Below are 17824 nucleotides of genomic sequence, written 5' to 3' on the forward strand. Positions count from 1 at the left end.
AGGAGTTTCCATTTGGGCACACGCTGATTTTCACTGAGGAAAAACAAACACACGCAGGAGAGAAAGACAGTAGCTGCGTCCCAAATGGCACACTATACACTTTGCACACATGCACTATGCATTTATGCACTTACTCACTCAACAGTATAGTATTTTTATGTAGTGTCGTCCCAAATGGCACATGTTTTTTAACTAAGCGGAAATTCAAACCGTTTCCCTGATGACGTTTGACGGTTGCCAAATCAGTGAAATAAACGACCGAATTGTCAAATAATACCTGCCGTGAATGTAACCGCAGTCACCATCGGGAGGCGCTATAATCACTCTGATAGGAGAATTTTGCTTTCACCATCCAAAATAAATAAAGTTATTCAACATGTGCGCCCGATAGCTCCGCTCCTTCCGCTACGTGAGCAAACCTGCGGTCTTAGAGAGCGTGAAGTGTCCATCATTACACACTTCATTTTAGCGGCTGAATGAGTGCATCATCCGGGTAATTAAAGTGCACTTTTTATTTTTAGAGTTTTCAGTGTGGACACACTACTTACACTATTTATACTACAAAATGGCGTAGAATAGTGCATGAGTATGCGATTTGGGACGCAGCTAGTGACTGTTTAATGACAGTGGAATGTTTGATAGCGCACATGGTATAAGAGAAAAAAACCTCTGCATTTCTCAGTAACTCAGATGCACTCGGGAGGTCTGTCGGTTGGGTTTAGGGAACAAGCAGGGTCAGTCGACAGCGACCTCTAGTAGATTTATGAGAGAACAGCAGGTGCGAATAGCACTCACGAGAGATATTTGAGATCGCAAAAAGCTTACACAGCGGCCTCTGGTGAATTCGTAAAAAACTAAATCTGCAAAAAAAAAAAAAAAAAAAAAAAACCTGGGACATATTTGGCACTCTCCAGAAATGCATACAGTGGTACATTTTCAAAATGAGCCTGGGTTGGAAATGATTCACCCTCCTGTGAAATTTAATCCTATATCAAATATTTCCCAAGGGATTTTTAATAGAGCAAGCACATTTTTATATTGAACACCAGATTCTTCCAAAATAACTAGTCAAATATTATGTACAGTCATCAAGAAGACTAAAGAATTTAGTTATAAGAAACTACCTTTGGATTAAAGATGTCTTATTTTGTGTTAAATTACAAATAAATTAAACGTAGTCTTCGAGGTTCAGTGGTAAAATTTTGTAATATTTGGTTGCCTTTCTTGGAACATGTCAAATCTCTGAGACTTGAGGCAGTTACTGTGGAGTGAACGGTTGCCAATCTTGCATTTTTGTTTTGATCTGTGCCTTCTAGATGAGTATTGGTGCTGCTGATATAGCTCAAGCATACAACTTTTTCTTGACATAAAACCACAAGTTTGAAAAACTTGCCACCCCCCAGCCTATTTAGTTTAATATATTTTCCCTTTTCTCTCGCTTTTAATTTTTTTTATTTAATTTTATTTTTTTTATTACCATTGTTTATCTACTTAATACACCATGCTGTCAACCTCAACTTCTGTTACCGACCTATTTATTTAATTAATGCACATCATATATTGTTTATGTATCATGTATTTATCAGTATCATATACTGTGTTGTACAATATGAGGGTTATAGTGTCGTTTATTTTTATTATTTTAATCAATTTTGTACTGTTATATACTTTTTTCTGTTTATACTGTTATTGTCTTTTTTTATTTTGTTTGTTAACCATCATAAAAAATCCCAAAAATAAATCTTTTAAAAAATAAAATAAAATTAGCATTATGTTTAAAAATGTGTTAAAAATCTTCTCTTCATTAAACAGCTCTTAGGAAATATTCGAAGAAGAATGAAAATGTCACAGGAGGGCTAATAATTTTGTCTTTAACTGCATATAATAACATTATAACAGTATTTAACGAACCTGATCTTACTTGAACATTAATAAATAACATAATAATGGCAAGGTCCGACCCTTCCTATCTGAACATGCAGCTCAACTCCTTGTTCAAGCTCTTGTTCTCTCCAGACTGGACTATTGCAACTCTCTACTAGCCGGGCTTCCAGCTAACTCTATCAAACCTCTTCAGCTGCTTCAGAACGCAGCAGCACGAGTGGTCTTTAATGAACCTAAAAGAGCACATGTCACTCCGCTGCTCATCCGTTTGCAATGGCTGCCAGTTGCTTCTCGCATCAAATTCAAAGCTCTGATGTTTGCCTACCAAGCAACTTCTGGCTCTGCTCCTTTTATCTGCTCTCACTTCTGCAGATGTATGTGCCCTCCAGAAACTTGCGTTCTGTGAATGAACGTCGCCTCGTGGTTCCATCCCAAAGAGGGAAGAAATCACTTTCCCAAACTCTCGCATTCAATCTGCCCAGTTGGTGGAATGAACTCCCTAACTGCATCAGAACGGCAGAGTCACTCGCTGTCTTCAAGAAACGACTAAAAACTCAATTATTAAATTAAATTATTAAAACTTACTAATCTGCGATTGCTTCTCTGGCTCCACCGCTAAAAGCTGATTTACACTTCTGCGTCAAACGCCGACGTATGCTACGGCGCTGACACATAGCGTCGCTGACGTGCACCTCTCAAAAAATGTAACTACACATCGCAACAACGCGTAGCGCAAGCTCTGTGATTGGTCGGCTTGGTATCGCTGAAGAGTCTGGGCGGGACCGAGAGCCGCGCGAGCGCCGCTAGCCCAATGGAGCGATTGTTTACAAGTTTGGAGTCCCGTGAAGGAGCTCCGGATGGAAAGTTTTGTTTTGTGTTTACCTCATAGTTTAAGTTCTTGCATGTCCGCCGGTTCCTGCCTCAAAATGAGCGAGTTTGAGCCACTTGTACATCCAGGAAGTGTTCGGGAAAAGCAAAAAAGCAGCGAAGAAACTCGACACAGAGGAAGATTTACACATCACTGCCAACTAGCGTTTCGGAAGTGTTAATGCAGACCAACAGAGATGACGCGCAGAAGTATAAATGCACAGCTACGTGCGTTGCATGCGCCGTGGGTTACGCCAGTCACTTGACGCAGAAGTATAAACCAGGCTTAATTGTATTACTACAAAAAAAAAAGAAAACGTACTTACATTACTAATGTTTTGCTTCTTACACTTTACATACCTGAAACTTGCCTACAGCACTTATTCATTGTTGCTCTTATAGTTGTATGAATTGCTTCCTTGTCCTCATTTGTAAGTTGCTTTGGATAAAAGCGTCTGATAATGACTAAATGTAAAATACATAAGGCTTGTTTTTTCCGTTGATTAAAAAGTATGCATTAAATAGCAATAAATGGAACCATTTTGAAAAGCATTACAAATGATTGTTAATTCAAACTTGCCTGTATAGTATAAGAAAATGATTTATTGGTCATAAATAATTATATGTATGATAATTTTCATGTCAGACGCAAGTTACTATGTGACTTGTGTTCTGAATGTTTTGTCAAATGTAGCCTGGCATGTAAAAAATAAGCATTGTTCTTGATGATTTACTCATTTTTAGGTGACATTTTGCTTCACAATGCTGTCCCTGTGGGAACGTGCTGTTCTGTGCTTTATTTTCCTCTGAAACACAATTCAGAGATCCGTTAGATTACCGCTTTACAGCAAAACACCTCCCTCCGAAATGACATTATTCCCACATGGCTTGAACTGTTAGCTACTTTAACCTTTATGCTTTTCGTTATCTCTTGTTTTTAATAATGTAAGTGCTGATTGATGGTGCAGAAACATGAATGTTATTTTTCTGCAATCGGCTGCATTGATGTAATACACAGTTAAACTGCGGTGCATGATTGTGTTGGTTTTTGTGGTGCGCTGCTCATCTTACAGGTGGTATCATGTAAACCGCGGTGAAACCAAAAGCTCCTCCTGAGAAGAGAAACTGCAGACACACCCTATTAGATGCACAATCATCCTTTGTAAAGTTATGATACAACATTAAAAAACTTTTAGAACTTCCTGCTAACATCAATTGAACTAAACAAAGGTGGATTTAAGACACTTTGGGGAAATTCTCAGAGAATACACAAGCCTGCGGTCATCTTGATGTCAAATCAACATTGAAAAACATGGAAAAAAGAGAATCGGTTTGATGTCAAAACATTGACGTATATTTGACATTCACATATTGATGCTCCTTTGACCACCGAAATAACGTTTCATCTGAAATCTTCAATCTTCATTTGGTTTTGTACCCAGTGTGCAATGCATGTAAGCAATCTCGATGTCAAAACAACATCAAACTGACATCTAAAATTGGCGTCATTCATTCATTCATTCATTTTCTTGTCGGCTTAATCCCTTTTTATTAATCACACAGCGGAATGAACCGCCAACTTATCCAGCACGTTTTTACGCAGCGGATGCCCTTCCAGCCGCAACCCATCTCTGGGAAACATCCACACACACACATTAACACACACACTCATACACTACGGACAATTTAGCCTACCCAATTCACCTGTACCGCATGTCTTTGGACTGTGGGGGAAACCGGAGCACCCGGATCGAACCAGCGACCTTCTTGCTGTGAGAAGACAGCACTACCTACTGCGCCACTGCTTCGCCCTAAAATTGGTGTATAAATATAATTACAAGACTGTACTGTAATGGATTTTTGACCAGTTTTTTTTTTGACTCCAGATGTCAAACTGATATTGTTTTGACATCAAACTTGTCAACTGGCATCAAATTGTTGCAAATCCCCTTAATAACCTATTGTGAATGTGAATGATAACTTCCTGCTAATGTCAATTAAACAAAACTAAGGCAGTTTTTAAGCATTTAAGACACTTTGGGGAAACTTTCTCAGAGAACTCACAAGCCAGCGGTCACGTTAATGTCAAAACAACATCAAAAAAATTAAAAAATGCAAAACGATTTGATGTCAAAACATTGACGTCGACAAAAGTGACGACACAAAAGTCTTATAATATACGTTTTGTTCATCTGAAATCTTCAATTACAAATTTAAACTGGATTTTGTATCCAGTGTACAATGCATGTAAACAACTTCAATGTCAAAAGGACATCACATTGACATCTAAAATTGGTGTCAAAAAACGTCAAAAATACATTACAGGACAGTACAGTAATGGATATTTAACCAGTTTTTTTTTTTTTACTCCAGATGTCAATTTGAGGTTGTTTTGACATCAAGGTAGTCACTTAGCATCAAACTGATTTGCAAATTTCTTAAATAACATAGTAAGAATGTGAAGGATAACTTCCACTTCCTGCTAACGTCAACTGAACTAAACAAAGGCGGTTTTAAGAAAACTTTCTCCGAGAATTCGCAAGCCAGCGATCACCTTGATGTCAAAACGATATTAAAAATGTTGAAAGATGCAAATCAATTCGATGTCAAAACATTGAAGTCTATTTGACATCCACGCATTGATGCTCTTTTGATCTTTTTAATTTACACTGGATTTTGTACACAGTGTACAAGCCATGTAAACAAACTTGATGTCAAAACCAATCAAATTGACATCTAAAATTGGCGTACAAAACAACGAGTAAAAAAATCATTACAGGACAGTACTCTAAAAGATTCATGATGTGTATTTTTGACTCCAGATATTAGTTTGATGTATTTTTTGACATCGTCAAGGTATTGAACTGAGATCAAATTGATCTGCAAAACCCCTGTATAACCTTGTTAGAATGTGAATGATAACTTCCTGCTAACATCAACTGAACTAAACAAAGACACTTTGGGGAAACCTTCTCAGAGAATACACACAGCGGTCACTTTGATGTCAAAATGACATCAAAAAACATGTGAAAAATGCTAATCGATTTGATGTCAAAACATTGACGTCTATTTGACATCTACACATTGATGCTGTTTTGACCACCAAAATAACGACACAAAAGTCTTATAATATACGTTTTGTTCATCTGAAGTCTTCAATTACAAATTTGAACTGGATTTTGTATCCATACAATGCATGTAAACAACCTCGATGTCAAAACGACATCACATTGACATCAAAAATTGGTGTCAAAAAACATAAAAAATACATTACAGGACAGTACAGTAATGGATTTGTGACCATTTTTTTTTACTCCAGATGTCAATTTGAGGTTATTTTGACATCAAGGTAGTCAATTAGCATCAAACTGGTTTAAAATAACATAGTAAGAATGTGAATGATAACTTCCACCTTCTGCTAACGTCAACTGAACTAAACAAAGGCGGTTTTAGGGAAACTTTCTCAGAGAATTCACAAGCCAGCGATCACCTTGATGTCAAAACGATATTAAAAAATGTTGAAAAATGCAAAACGATTTGATGTCAAAACATTGACGTCTATTTGACATCCACACATTGATGCTGTTTTGACCACCAAAATAACGACACAAAAGTCCTATAATATAAGTTTTGTTCATTTGAAATGTTCAATTACAAATTTAAACTGGATTTTGTATCCAGTGTACAATGCATGTAAACAACCTCAATGTCAAAACGACTTCACATCGACATCTAAAATTGGTGTCAAAAAACGTCTAAAATACATTACAGGACAGTACAGTAACTCCACATCAAGGTAGTCAATAAACATTAAATCGATTTGCAAGTTTTCCTAAATAACCTAGTGAGAATGTGAATCGTGCATCTTAGTAGTTTTATTTTCAAAACATCCACAGGAATGGACCCATACAGCAGATGAGGAATATTATCTGCTCATTACATGAATGCAAATGTGATCGAAAATGCACAGAAGTCTAGTCTTTGCCAAAAAGTCCAGCAGATTTAAGGCATCGTGCATATGTGCTGTATATAGTCTGGTCAATCCACCTGCGGAATCGGGACACGGCTGTATAAACCCCTGGAAAACGAGGATCTCCACATCCATTTCCCCAAGAGACCAGACCGTAAACACGTCCATCACACACCAGCGGCCCTCCAGAGTCACCCTGACACAAATACACAATCAGATGACAAAGATATTGAGTAGAATTTCAGATATATCCACATAAATCAATGATTCGTTTTATTTAATAAGTTTTTTTTTAAAGTTAGTGGTTGCAAACTATTTATATGAACTATTTATATTGATTGCAAAACATAGACTAAATATATAATATATAACATGCAATCACATCAGTTTCTTAATAAACATTCACTGTAACATAATCACACTCATACTTTTAGGAAATGAGGAATATGAGCTGGCCATCGTACCTTACAGGCATCTTTCCCTCCTGTACTGGAGCCGGCACAGATCATATTAGCGGTGATGTTTCCGCTGAAGGAGCTGCTGCTGTTGCACTTAAACGTGGAGACGATGGGGAGTCTGACAGTGCGCAGGGTAAGCGGGATCAGACCTCCGCTGTGGCTGGTGGAGCCCCATCCTGACACCCGGCACATTCGTCCTGCCAGCAGACCGGTGTTCTGTTTGGGCAGCGGTGCGAGGGACACATACCTGTTCAGCTCTATAGGTGCACTAAGCTGCAAGAAAACACACCGAGATGTCATCAGTAAACTAACTAAAACTAGCACTCTGTGGATGTGAATGAACTTTCTGAACTAATTTTACATCTCTGCAATGACTCAACGTATTATAACGAACAGAAAGAAAAACCTTCGCATTTCAGGACTCGCGCTATCCTTTAAGGTAATCAAAAATCGCTGCTCACATGGCCGACTCGTAATCAGTATTATCTTAATCATAAAAGCGAAGTATTGGTGTCCATGTAAATGTACTGTAGTGAAAGTGGCAGATGAAGTCGCAAGCTGTCAAAAACAGTCTATTCCTCACCTTTAGGTTGATTCCATGAGCGCTCACATTTCATAAGTTTGACGTGTTTCCCCTTACATGCTACTTTTGTAAAGCTTCTGCTTCACGTTGCTGTGTCAGAATCTTTGCTTGTGAAATAAAACCATACTTTAGACCGTTTAGTTTAAGCAAATTTGATGAACGTTATCGTGCCTGTTGATGAATCTGAAGGAATATATATATATATATACAGTTGAAGTCAGAATTATTAGCCCCCTTGAATTATTAGACCGCTTGTTTATTTTTTCCCCAATTTGTGTTTAACGGAGAGGAGAGTTTTACAGCACATTTATTAACATAATATTTTTAATAGCTCATTTTTAATAATGAATTCATTTTATCTTTGCCATGATGACAGTAAATAATATTTTACCAGATATCCTTCAAGACACTTCTATAAGGCTTAAAGTGACATTTAAAGGCTTAACTAGGTTAATAGGTTAACTAGGCAGGATAGGGTAATTAGAAAAGCTATTGTATAACGATGGTTTGTTCTGTAGACTATCGAGAAAAAAATTAGCTTAAAGGGGCTAATAATTTTGTCCCTAAAATAGTGTTTAAAAAATTAAAAACTGCTTTTATTCTAGCCGAAATAAAACAAATCAGACTTTCCCCAGAAGAAAAAATATTATCAGACCTTATGCGAAAATTTCCTTGCTCTGTTAAACATAATTTGGGAAATATTTAAAAAAGAAGGAAAAAATTCAAAGGGGGCTAATAATTCTGACTTCAACTTATATATATATATATATATATATATATATATATATATATATATATATATATATATATATATATATATTAGGGTTGTTGCAATCCTATTAATTAATCGTACGATACTATACCAGCTGAAGTATCACGATACCAAGTAGTGTTGCAATATTGCAATACATAACTCAAATTACAAAGAAAATTGTCAGAAATACTATATTTTATCTTATAATAGGTCTACACTCTCAGAAATAATGGTACATGTGCTGTCACTGGGGTTTTACCTTTTACCTAAAAGGTGCATATTAACACCTCAAGGCTACATATTAGTACCTAAAAAGTACAAAAGTGTTCCTCTTTAAATTTGTAGGTACTAATATATACTTTTGAGGGACCAATATGGACCCTTTAAGTACAAATGTGTACCTTTTGAAAAGGTAAGTGACAGCTCACGTATCTTTATTTCTGAGTGTACTTGAATTTACCTCATAACTCTCTTAAGGTAATACCTAAAAAGTACTATTTGCACCTCACTTCACCTAAAATGAATTCATTTTTTGTTTATTTTGTAGGTAACTGACCAACAAAAATAAATAAAAATAAAGATACAAATTATACAGAATTCAATTTGTTACAAAAGAGCTTTTTCACCAACAAAGTTAGGCTTTATGAAGAGGTCAAAAATTGTTTAAATGTTTCCTCTTGCTATTTTGGGTTTTTCATAATTTTTTATTTATTATTATTATTATTTTATTATTATGTTTAGAAATGTGTTGAAATTTTTGTCTCTCCTTTAAACAGAGATTGGGGGAAAAAATAAACAGGGGGGCTAATAATTATAACTTCACAAACGTACAAAATTATAACGTACAAAATCCTCATATTGTGTGAAAATCTTTACCGTTACTCACATTATTCCCTGCTTTGAAAAGATCTTTGGGATAAAGTTGTAGAAAGGCACAGGTTAGGAGAAGGCTACAAAAAAATTTTTGAAGGTTGTAAAAGTTATTTGGAATGTGATTTTCCAGCTGTATGACAAATAAAGTCATTATTTCAAAGGGGTATGATGATTTTAGGCACTGTATATATACTATTATGGCAGTTATAATGACATTCATGTTTATGACAGATTTATGACAAGATATGTTGACTTGATAATGCCAAGTTTTCAAGAAGTAGACAAAGAAAGGTTTTGCTGTTTTGGTAATGTCAAGCTGTCATGACAAAGATTATGATTTGTTTGTTTAGGTGAAGTTGTCATAAATGTTTTAAAACTTTTGCATTTGACTTTAAAATGACATAGCTGATCGAACCACACTCGACACAGTTGTCATAAGCATAATTAGGTTTCTGTTTTATTGTAATTTTTTTTCTTTTTGTGTGAACTGTCCCTTTAAATGGGATCTAATTATCATTCATTTTCTTGTCGGCTTAGTCCCTTTATTAATCCGGGGTGGCCACAGCGGAATGAACCACCAACTTATCCAGCACGTTTTTTAGACAGCGGATGCCCTTCCAGCCACAACCCATCTCTGGAAAACACACACACACACACACACACACACACACACACTACGGACAATTTAGCCTACCCAATTCACCTGTACCGCATGTCTTTGGACTGTGGGGGAAACCGGAGCACCCGGAGGAAACCCACGCGGACGCAGGGAGAACATGCAAACTCCACACAAAAACGACAACTGAGCCAAGGTTCGAACCAGCAACCTTCTTGCTGTGAGGCGACAGCACTACCTACTGCGCCACTGCGTCGCCTGTGATCTAATTAATAAGGTACAAACAGCAAATCGAGTGTCATACCTTTATGAGCATAATATCTGCATTATTGGTGCTCCTGTTGTACAGCGGATGCGGGATGAGCATCAGAGGTTTAGAGTATTGCTCCGTCCCCTCATTTGCACCAAGAGTATAATCTCCAGCCACCACCATCATCTGATCCATCCTGAAACACACACTAAAGCATCATTATAACTTCAAAACAATGTAAATATACACAAAACATTATGACCATCCAAATACTAATAATCCTCCACATGCTGCGAAATGCAACTTTTACAGAAGGTGACACAATCTTTCCGCTGAATTCACAGCTGTGCCACTTCCTGAAGGTGTCCTGTGATGTCTGGCAGCAGAATCGTGGCAGAAAATCCTTCAAGTTCTGCAGGATGCCAAGTGTAGCCACCGTGGATCAAACTTGTTTGTACAGCGCATCACACAGATGCTCAAATGGATTGAGATCTGGTGAATTTGGAGGCAGCAATCTTCAACATATCATTCAAAGCGTTTAATGATATTGTGAAACGCATTTAGGGTTAGTTCACACACAAATGAACATTTACTCAATATTTGTTCACCCTCAGGGGGTTATAAACCTTATTTGAGTGTATTCTTCTTCTGTTGAACACGGTTGATATTTTAAAGCTGAAACCCTAAACATTCAAAGTAGGAAAAACAAATACTATGGAAGTCAATTGTTACAGGTTTCCAGCATTCTTCAAAATATCTTCTCTGTTCAACAGAAGAAACTCAAACAGGTTTGGAACCACAGTAAATGATGGCAGAATTTAACGCCTTCGTGTGCTTTTACCCACGTGGGGCGTGGGCGGGGCTGTGACTTGCGCCGGAAATGGCTGCTGGACCAGTTGGCTGCCCGCACTCAACGGACTGTTTTCCATTACCCCTGTTCCCATCCCCTCTGTCTATGTTGTGTCTTGCCGGTGTGCTTATGCTAAGATAGGGCTGTTTTTCTCCCTTTTCTCACTTTGTCCTAATCAAGGGCAAGCTGAGGGGGTGTTTTTTAGCCTAACTGTCCAAATGTATCTTTCTTTGTTTCTAAATGCTACCTCCTAAGATCTGTCTCCCCTGAAAAGTTGTTTGTGATGTTTTGTGTATGGTCTGGGGGGTCCAATTTCGCTATACAAAAGTGTAGTGACAAATAAAGGCTTGATTAATTCATCAGCAAAAAAAAATAAAAAAAAAAATTGATAAAAGAAAGCCTCGCCACCTAGTCGATATTCTGTTTCAGCTGGAATTACATCAACAAACTGAAATAAGTCTCAGCAACTTGATATTCCAGCCTGATCTCACGAGGAAACGTAAGTATTTTACGTTTTGACAGTTCAGTGGCTAATTCGTACGAATTCGTATGAGTTCAGTCGTACAAAAATCGACGATTTTAAAAAGGAGGCGTGGCACCCAACCCCACCCCTAACCCCAACCGTCATTGGGTGATAAGCAAATCGTACTAAATTGTACTAATTAGATCGTACGAATTCATACGAATGAGCCACTGAATCAAAAAGTTACGAATTGCCGTGAGATTGAGTTGGATATTCACGTATACTTTAATGCAAGTATTATTATATCAAGGCAAATCAGTCAACTGACTGTATTAATGCAGGTTCACAAACAGCTCAAATGACAAATCAAGCAAAAGTATATTTAAATATTGTAATGTACATTAAATATTCCACCCCTAACCCCAACTGTCATTGGGTGATGAGCAAATCGTACTAAATTGTAGGGATGGCTGACGTGAAACTGACGTTTCGACACAGTGTCGAGATCCCGAAGCGCAAGTGTTTCGAAACACTGCACCGAAGCATGATCCGAAACACCCAAGTCACGTGACTAAAGTGTTTTGAAACGCCTGGTCACGTGACTAAAGCGATTCAAAGCATCGATCAGTTTAGAAGCATTTCGAGACCTGGCGAATCTGCATGTAACTGGCAGGGTCAAATCCAAATCCTGTCTCATGGCCTAGTGGACTGTGTGCTGTTAATATGCTTCCAATGACTTTTGGGTTCGAATCCCTACCTATACAAATACTCCAAAATCATGGTTTTATGTATTTTAATCATGTTTCTGTTTTATGGTGTAGCCCAAATAGGATACAGCTGCGGATACGCCATCAATATAGCATCATTTTTGTAACACTGTAAAACAATTATTATTTTTACAGTACTGTGATGGTTGGGTTTAGGGTTTGGGTAGGCGTTAATGAAATACAATAAATGGCAAATTTAATGAATTACATAAATAATTCTTGATAACTTCTGGCCACAACTGTGTCTGATCTAGCAACAACCCTGTTTTAAGACCAAAAAAAGAGATATTTATTCACAAAGTGTTTATTCAAATGTCAGACCAATGTTAAACAAAACGATACAAGAACAGAGCATTACCAACTGACATTAAAGCATTTCAGAATAGCTGTATCAGCCTGGATTCGAACCCTCTTTCCCCGCATGGAAGTCAGACACCTTTACCGCTCCACTAGGTCTCTTGAAGGTGCACATCTACAAAGTGCGGTGTAATACCTCAATTTGCTAAAATGTTCTTGCTGAAGCTGTTTCGGTGCAATAATTAAAAAAATGACCACTAGGTGTCACCGTAGAGTGAGGTTTCGAAACGTTTCGAAGCTTCGACTCATTTGCTTTGATTGTTTCAGTGTTTCATGAAGCCTCGCTTTGCCCACCACTACTAAATTGTACGAATTAGATTGTACGAATTCATACAAATGAGACACTAAATCAAAAAGTTACGAATTGGATTGCATTGGATATTCACATACTTTAATGTAAATATTTTTAAAAATATAAATATAAATTTATAATATTATAATATTATTATCAAGGCAAATCAGTCAACTGACTGTATTAATGCAGGTTCACAAACTTCTCAAATGACAAATCAAGCCAAAGTATATTTACATATTGTAATGTACATTTAAATACAAAGCCATATGTAGCGAGTGGGGCAGCATAGTGGCACAGTGGGTAGCACAATCACTTCAAAGCAAGAAGGTCGCTGATTCAAGCCTCTGCATTTCTGTGTGGAGTTTGCATGTTCTCCCTGTGTTGGCGTGGGTTTCCTCCGGGTGCTCCAGTTTCCCCCACAGTCCAAAGACATGTGCTGTAGGTGAATTGGGTAGGCTAAATTGTCTGTACTGTATGTGTGTGAATGAGTGTGTATGGATGTTTCCCAGTGATGGGTTGCACTGCGTAAAATATAAGCCTTTAAATGTCACTTTAAGCTGAATACTGTCTTGAAAAACATCTAGTAAAATATTATGTGCTGTCATCATGGCAAAGATAAAAGACATCAGTTATTAGAAATGAGTTATTAAAACTATTATAATTAGATTATGTAAAATCTTCTGATTTCTTGACACTAATAGTTAAACACAGTTACTCTCTGTAGAGGACATGAGTTGAATGACAGTATTTCTCCTGTTAGCTGTGCCAAGCAGCAGATAAGCCAGCATTCATTAAGCACCGAGTGGTGATGACGGGTCAAGGTTAGTGCCAGTCCTGTCCGCTTTACTCTGGCTTTTCGTAAACTTGGCCATCGGCTCTCCAGTATCTATCCAGTAAGCCTCTGAAGCTCTGAGGTAGGGTTGGTTTTATATTTCAACATTCATTTATTTTGGATTAGTGACAGGATCTTTAGATTGCTTATTGATTTATATCTTCTAGTTGATCATTTGGCATCAAAAGTTAATTATATTAAAGGCCTCTAGATTACACTTATTTGACCACAATAAAATATGATCATGCCTTGATTTTTAATGATTTCATTAAGACAGTAAGGTCTGACTTTGCTTAGACTAAAGTCTTGTCACTGAACAGAAATAATGTCCAGTATAGAATATAAAGTCCTGCTGCAGTGGAGACAGAATGAATATTGTGTCTGACTCCATCATGAGCTTGGAGGACTGCATCCATACATCTCTGCACTGACTCAAATCACTGATTAATAAATCATCTGGAATGGCGAAGAAAGCGTTCCTGCAGGACTCCCAGAGTTCATCAGGATTCTCCTTCAATGCCTCCTCCTTCATCTTACCCCAGATATGCTCAATAATGTTCATGTCTGGTGACTGGGCTGGCCAATCCTTGAGCACTTTGACCTTCTTTGCTTTCAGGAGCATTGATGTGGAGGCTGAAGAGTGTGGAGCGCTATCCTGCTGGAGAATTGTCCCTCTCCAGTGGTTTGTAATGTAATGGGCAGCACAAATGTCTTGATACCTTAGACTGTTGATGTTGCCATCCACTCTCCAGATCTCTCGCACGTCCCCATACTGAATGTAACCCCAAACCATGATTTTTTCTTTCACCAGACTTGACTGATTTCTGTTAGAATCTTCTGTTAGAATCTTGGGTCCAGTCAACTGGCCCAGTCAGGACTCAAACCAACGACCTTCTTGCAGGTGCTAACCACTGAGCCACCGTGTCTCCCTAATTTGAGAGTCATTGGATGATATTATGATTTAACTATATAGAACTTCCAAAGAATGCTTTTCTGAAACTATATTATTAAGGAGAAAGTCCAAATGTGTGAATATAAAACCAACGTTACCTCAGTATCTCAGTAGCAGGCTATCAGGTGGCAAATTGAAAGAAGATGTGAAAATCACGCACCCAATATTGCAATGAGCAGCTGTAAGCACCCAGTACTTATGGACCAGTGATCCTCCACAGAAGTGCTGGCCCTTCGAGCTCTGCAATGACACTATGTATTTGATTGAATTTGGCGATGGGGAATATCCACCAACAATCCGGCCCTGGACAAAATCCAGACCTGTGGAGGAACATAAAGATATAAAATAGCTTATAACTAGGCCCACATGGAATCTGCACGTGCAGAATTCCGCAGATTTTCCGCAGAATTCCGCAGATTTTCAGCAGAATTCCGCAGATTTTCCGCAGAATTCCGCAATTTCTAGCCCATTATTAATTTTGTTTATTTACTTGAGTAAATGTGTAAATCTGAATTTATTCAGTTTTTTTTCAGTAATTTATTACTTTTTATTTCATATATTAAGGCCTTAGTTATGATACTCCACTAGATACTCCCAAAATAATTCCGCAGAAATCCGCAGATTTTTACTAAAATTCTCAGCAGAGATAGCAAAAAACGTCTGCAGATTCCGTCTGGCCCTGCTTATAACTCAAGGCAACATTGAAAGGACAATTGAAAGGACGGATCTCATTTACACTGAGCTCACATTGACAGCTGACAAAATCAAGCTTGACACCACTGTGGAAGGACAAAGGTCAAGTTTCATTACAAGGGAGCGTAGATAAATAGAGCCTGATCTTTTCTGCAAACGCTTCTGATGGGTTAAAAAGTAGTCTAATGTTACTTATGATGTTTATTTTTGTTCACTAAGCAAAAAACGATTGTCAATATATTATTTGTATTACAATTTTCAAAGTGCATCAGCTAAAATGTCATTCAGAGCAACAATAGTTTAAGTAGCAAAAATATTGTCAGGCATATTAAGTGCAAACATTATTTGATGACCAACCAACCCAGGCTCATCCTGAAAACATACCCCTATATACATTTCTGGAAAGCACCAAATAAGCCCCAGGAGCTACGTTTTGTTTTGTGTTTTTGCAGTTTTCTCGAATCCATCAGAAGCCGCTGTGTACGCTTTTGAGATCTCAAATTTTTGCCATTCATGCCTGCTGTTCTCATGTAAATCCACCAGAGGAAGCTGTCGGCTGACTGACAGACTGGTCGATCAACTGACCCACTCTCCTCCTTCCCAAAACCCGACCAACAGTTTTAAAAAGCAATTCAGAAAAAGAAAAGCCCTCGCGGCCACCTGAGTTTTACCACATTTTCAGATTTTACCACATTCTCACCCCGTCATTTTATTTTTTGGCTTTTATTTTCGTCTTACCTGCTTTTTGGAACCGTTCCTAACCTGACTCAAACTCTGTTGTTGCTGTCAACTCAAGACCATCTCAAGTCCGCCAACATACATATCATAGTTACATACATAGGTACCGGACGAACTGGTAACAGCAGAGAAGTTGTCCAAACGGAGGTAAGCAGAAAAGGAACAGTGTCATACTGCCCCATAGCGTTCGTTTTGAAGATGAAAAGCAGCCATACGTAGCTCTGGTTACATAATGCAGTTGAGAAATGTATATAGGGCTACGTTATCAGAATGGGTCTATATTGGAAAATATTACTGTATGCTTAACAGTTTGAGAAGCTGTTCTTTTGAAAGCCATACTGTTTCAAAAATGCAAGTAAACATTACATTTAGGTAAAATATTTGGTACTTAAAACAATTATAATTACAATTATAATGACAAGGCATATTACACTTTTTTTAGAGATATGCAGTTGAAGTCAGAATTATTAGCCGCACTTAGATTTTTTTTTCTTTTTTAAATATTTCCCAAATTATGATTACCAGGGCAAGGAAATTTTCACAGTATGTCTGATAATATTCTTTCCTCTGGAGAAAGTCTCATTTGTTTTATTTCGGCAAGAAAAAAAGCACTTATTAATTTTTAAACACCATTTTAAGGACAAAATTATTAGCCCCTCGTTATACAAAAACTTGCCTAATTACCCTAACTAACCTGACTAATTACCCTTGTTAAGCCTTTAAATGTCACTTTAAGCTGTATAGAAGTGTCTTGAAAAATATCTAGTCTAATATTATTTACTGTCATCATGGCAAAGATAAAATAAATCAGTTATTAGAAATTAGTTATTAAAACTATTATGATTAGAAATGTGTTAAAGAAATATTCTCTCCGTTAAACAGAAACTGGGGAAAAAATAATTCAGGGGGTTAATAATTGTGACTTCAACTGTAGTTTGTAGCTTATCAAGGTACAGTTTCAGAGTAGTTTAAGTTTACAAGTCACAAATTGTTACATAAATATGTATAAACAGAATTTCATCAATATTTTCATTTTTTCTATACACATTTTATTTGAAAAATTTAAGCAGACACTTTACTTGTGTTTAATGTGTTTCTATGTACAAAATACTTGGGTTAATTAGGCTTTTTTCCATTATAATATTTGGACAATATTATTTGTTTCAAATCATCCTGACATTGTTTTACCACAGAAATTAAAAACATCACATCACATTTAAAACTTAAATTATTACTGGTTTCTTCAGATTATTTAGCTTGTTTTATAGAGAAACTCACTTATTTTTTCCTTTTTTTTTTTAAACAGTACAATATTAAAAGAAAATGCTTCTTGATTAAAGAATTTTCAGATATTTGGTCTACAAACACGACAACAATTTAAGGTAAGAAAAGCACTTTTTTTTTTGCAGTGCACATCACTGACCTGAATACCAACTAAAATGAAAGCTTAAATACTGTACGAATCCTTTTATTGCCTGGTTGTTAAGGTGAAGCTGCAGACTGGCAGAGAAAGGTCGAGTCCTGATAGTGTTTATTATACTCACAGTTTGCTGGGACGAGTTTGAGCAGCACCAGAAACAGCAGCATGGCCATTGCTAATGTGAGCAAGTGAAGCGTTTCTG

General features: G+C 37.1%; 1 protein-coding gene across 4 annotated transcripts in view; it reads right to left on the reverse strand.

Moving 5' to 3' along the window:
• Positions 1-3336: 3336 nt before the first annotated feature.
• Positions 3337-17824, reverse strand: part of si:dkey-33m11.7 — a 20175-nt gene continuing 5687 nt past the window's right edge. The window contains exons 1-5 of one of the 4 annotated variants that reach the window (XM_073916262.1): positions 17747-17824; positions 14932-15091; positions 10310-10451; positions 7186-7452; positions 3337-6917 (exon numbers count right to left, since the gene is read on the reverse strand). The exon at positions 17747-17824 is cut by the window's right edge and continues 175 nt beyond it. In XM_073916262.1, the coding sequence (XP_073772363.1) occupies positions 6726-6917; positions 7186-7452; positions 10310-10451; positions 14932-15091; positions 17747-17795 (810 nt within the window). In that variant the 5' untranslated portion in view covers positions 17796-17824 and the 3' untranslated portion in view covers positions 3337-6725. Of the gene's footprint in view, positions 6918-7108; positions 7453-10309; positions 10452-14931; positions 15092-17746 lie in introns of those variants that run through there. The other 3 variants (XM_068224262.2, XM_073916264.1, XM_073916263.1) reach the window with 3 other exon arrangements.

Source organism: Danio rerio, chromosome 11, assembly GCF_049306965.1.
Source record: "Danio rerio strain Tuebingen ecotype United States chromosome 11, GRCz12tu, whole genome shotgun sequence".
In the NCBI taxonomy this organism is placed as follows: domain Eukaryota; kingdom Metazoa; phylum Chordata; class Actinopteri; order Cypriniformes; family Danionidae; genus Danio; species Danio rerio.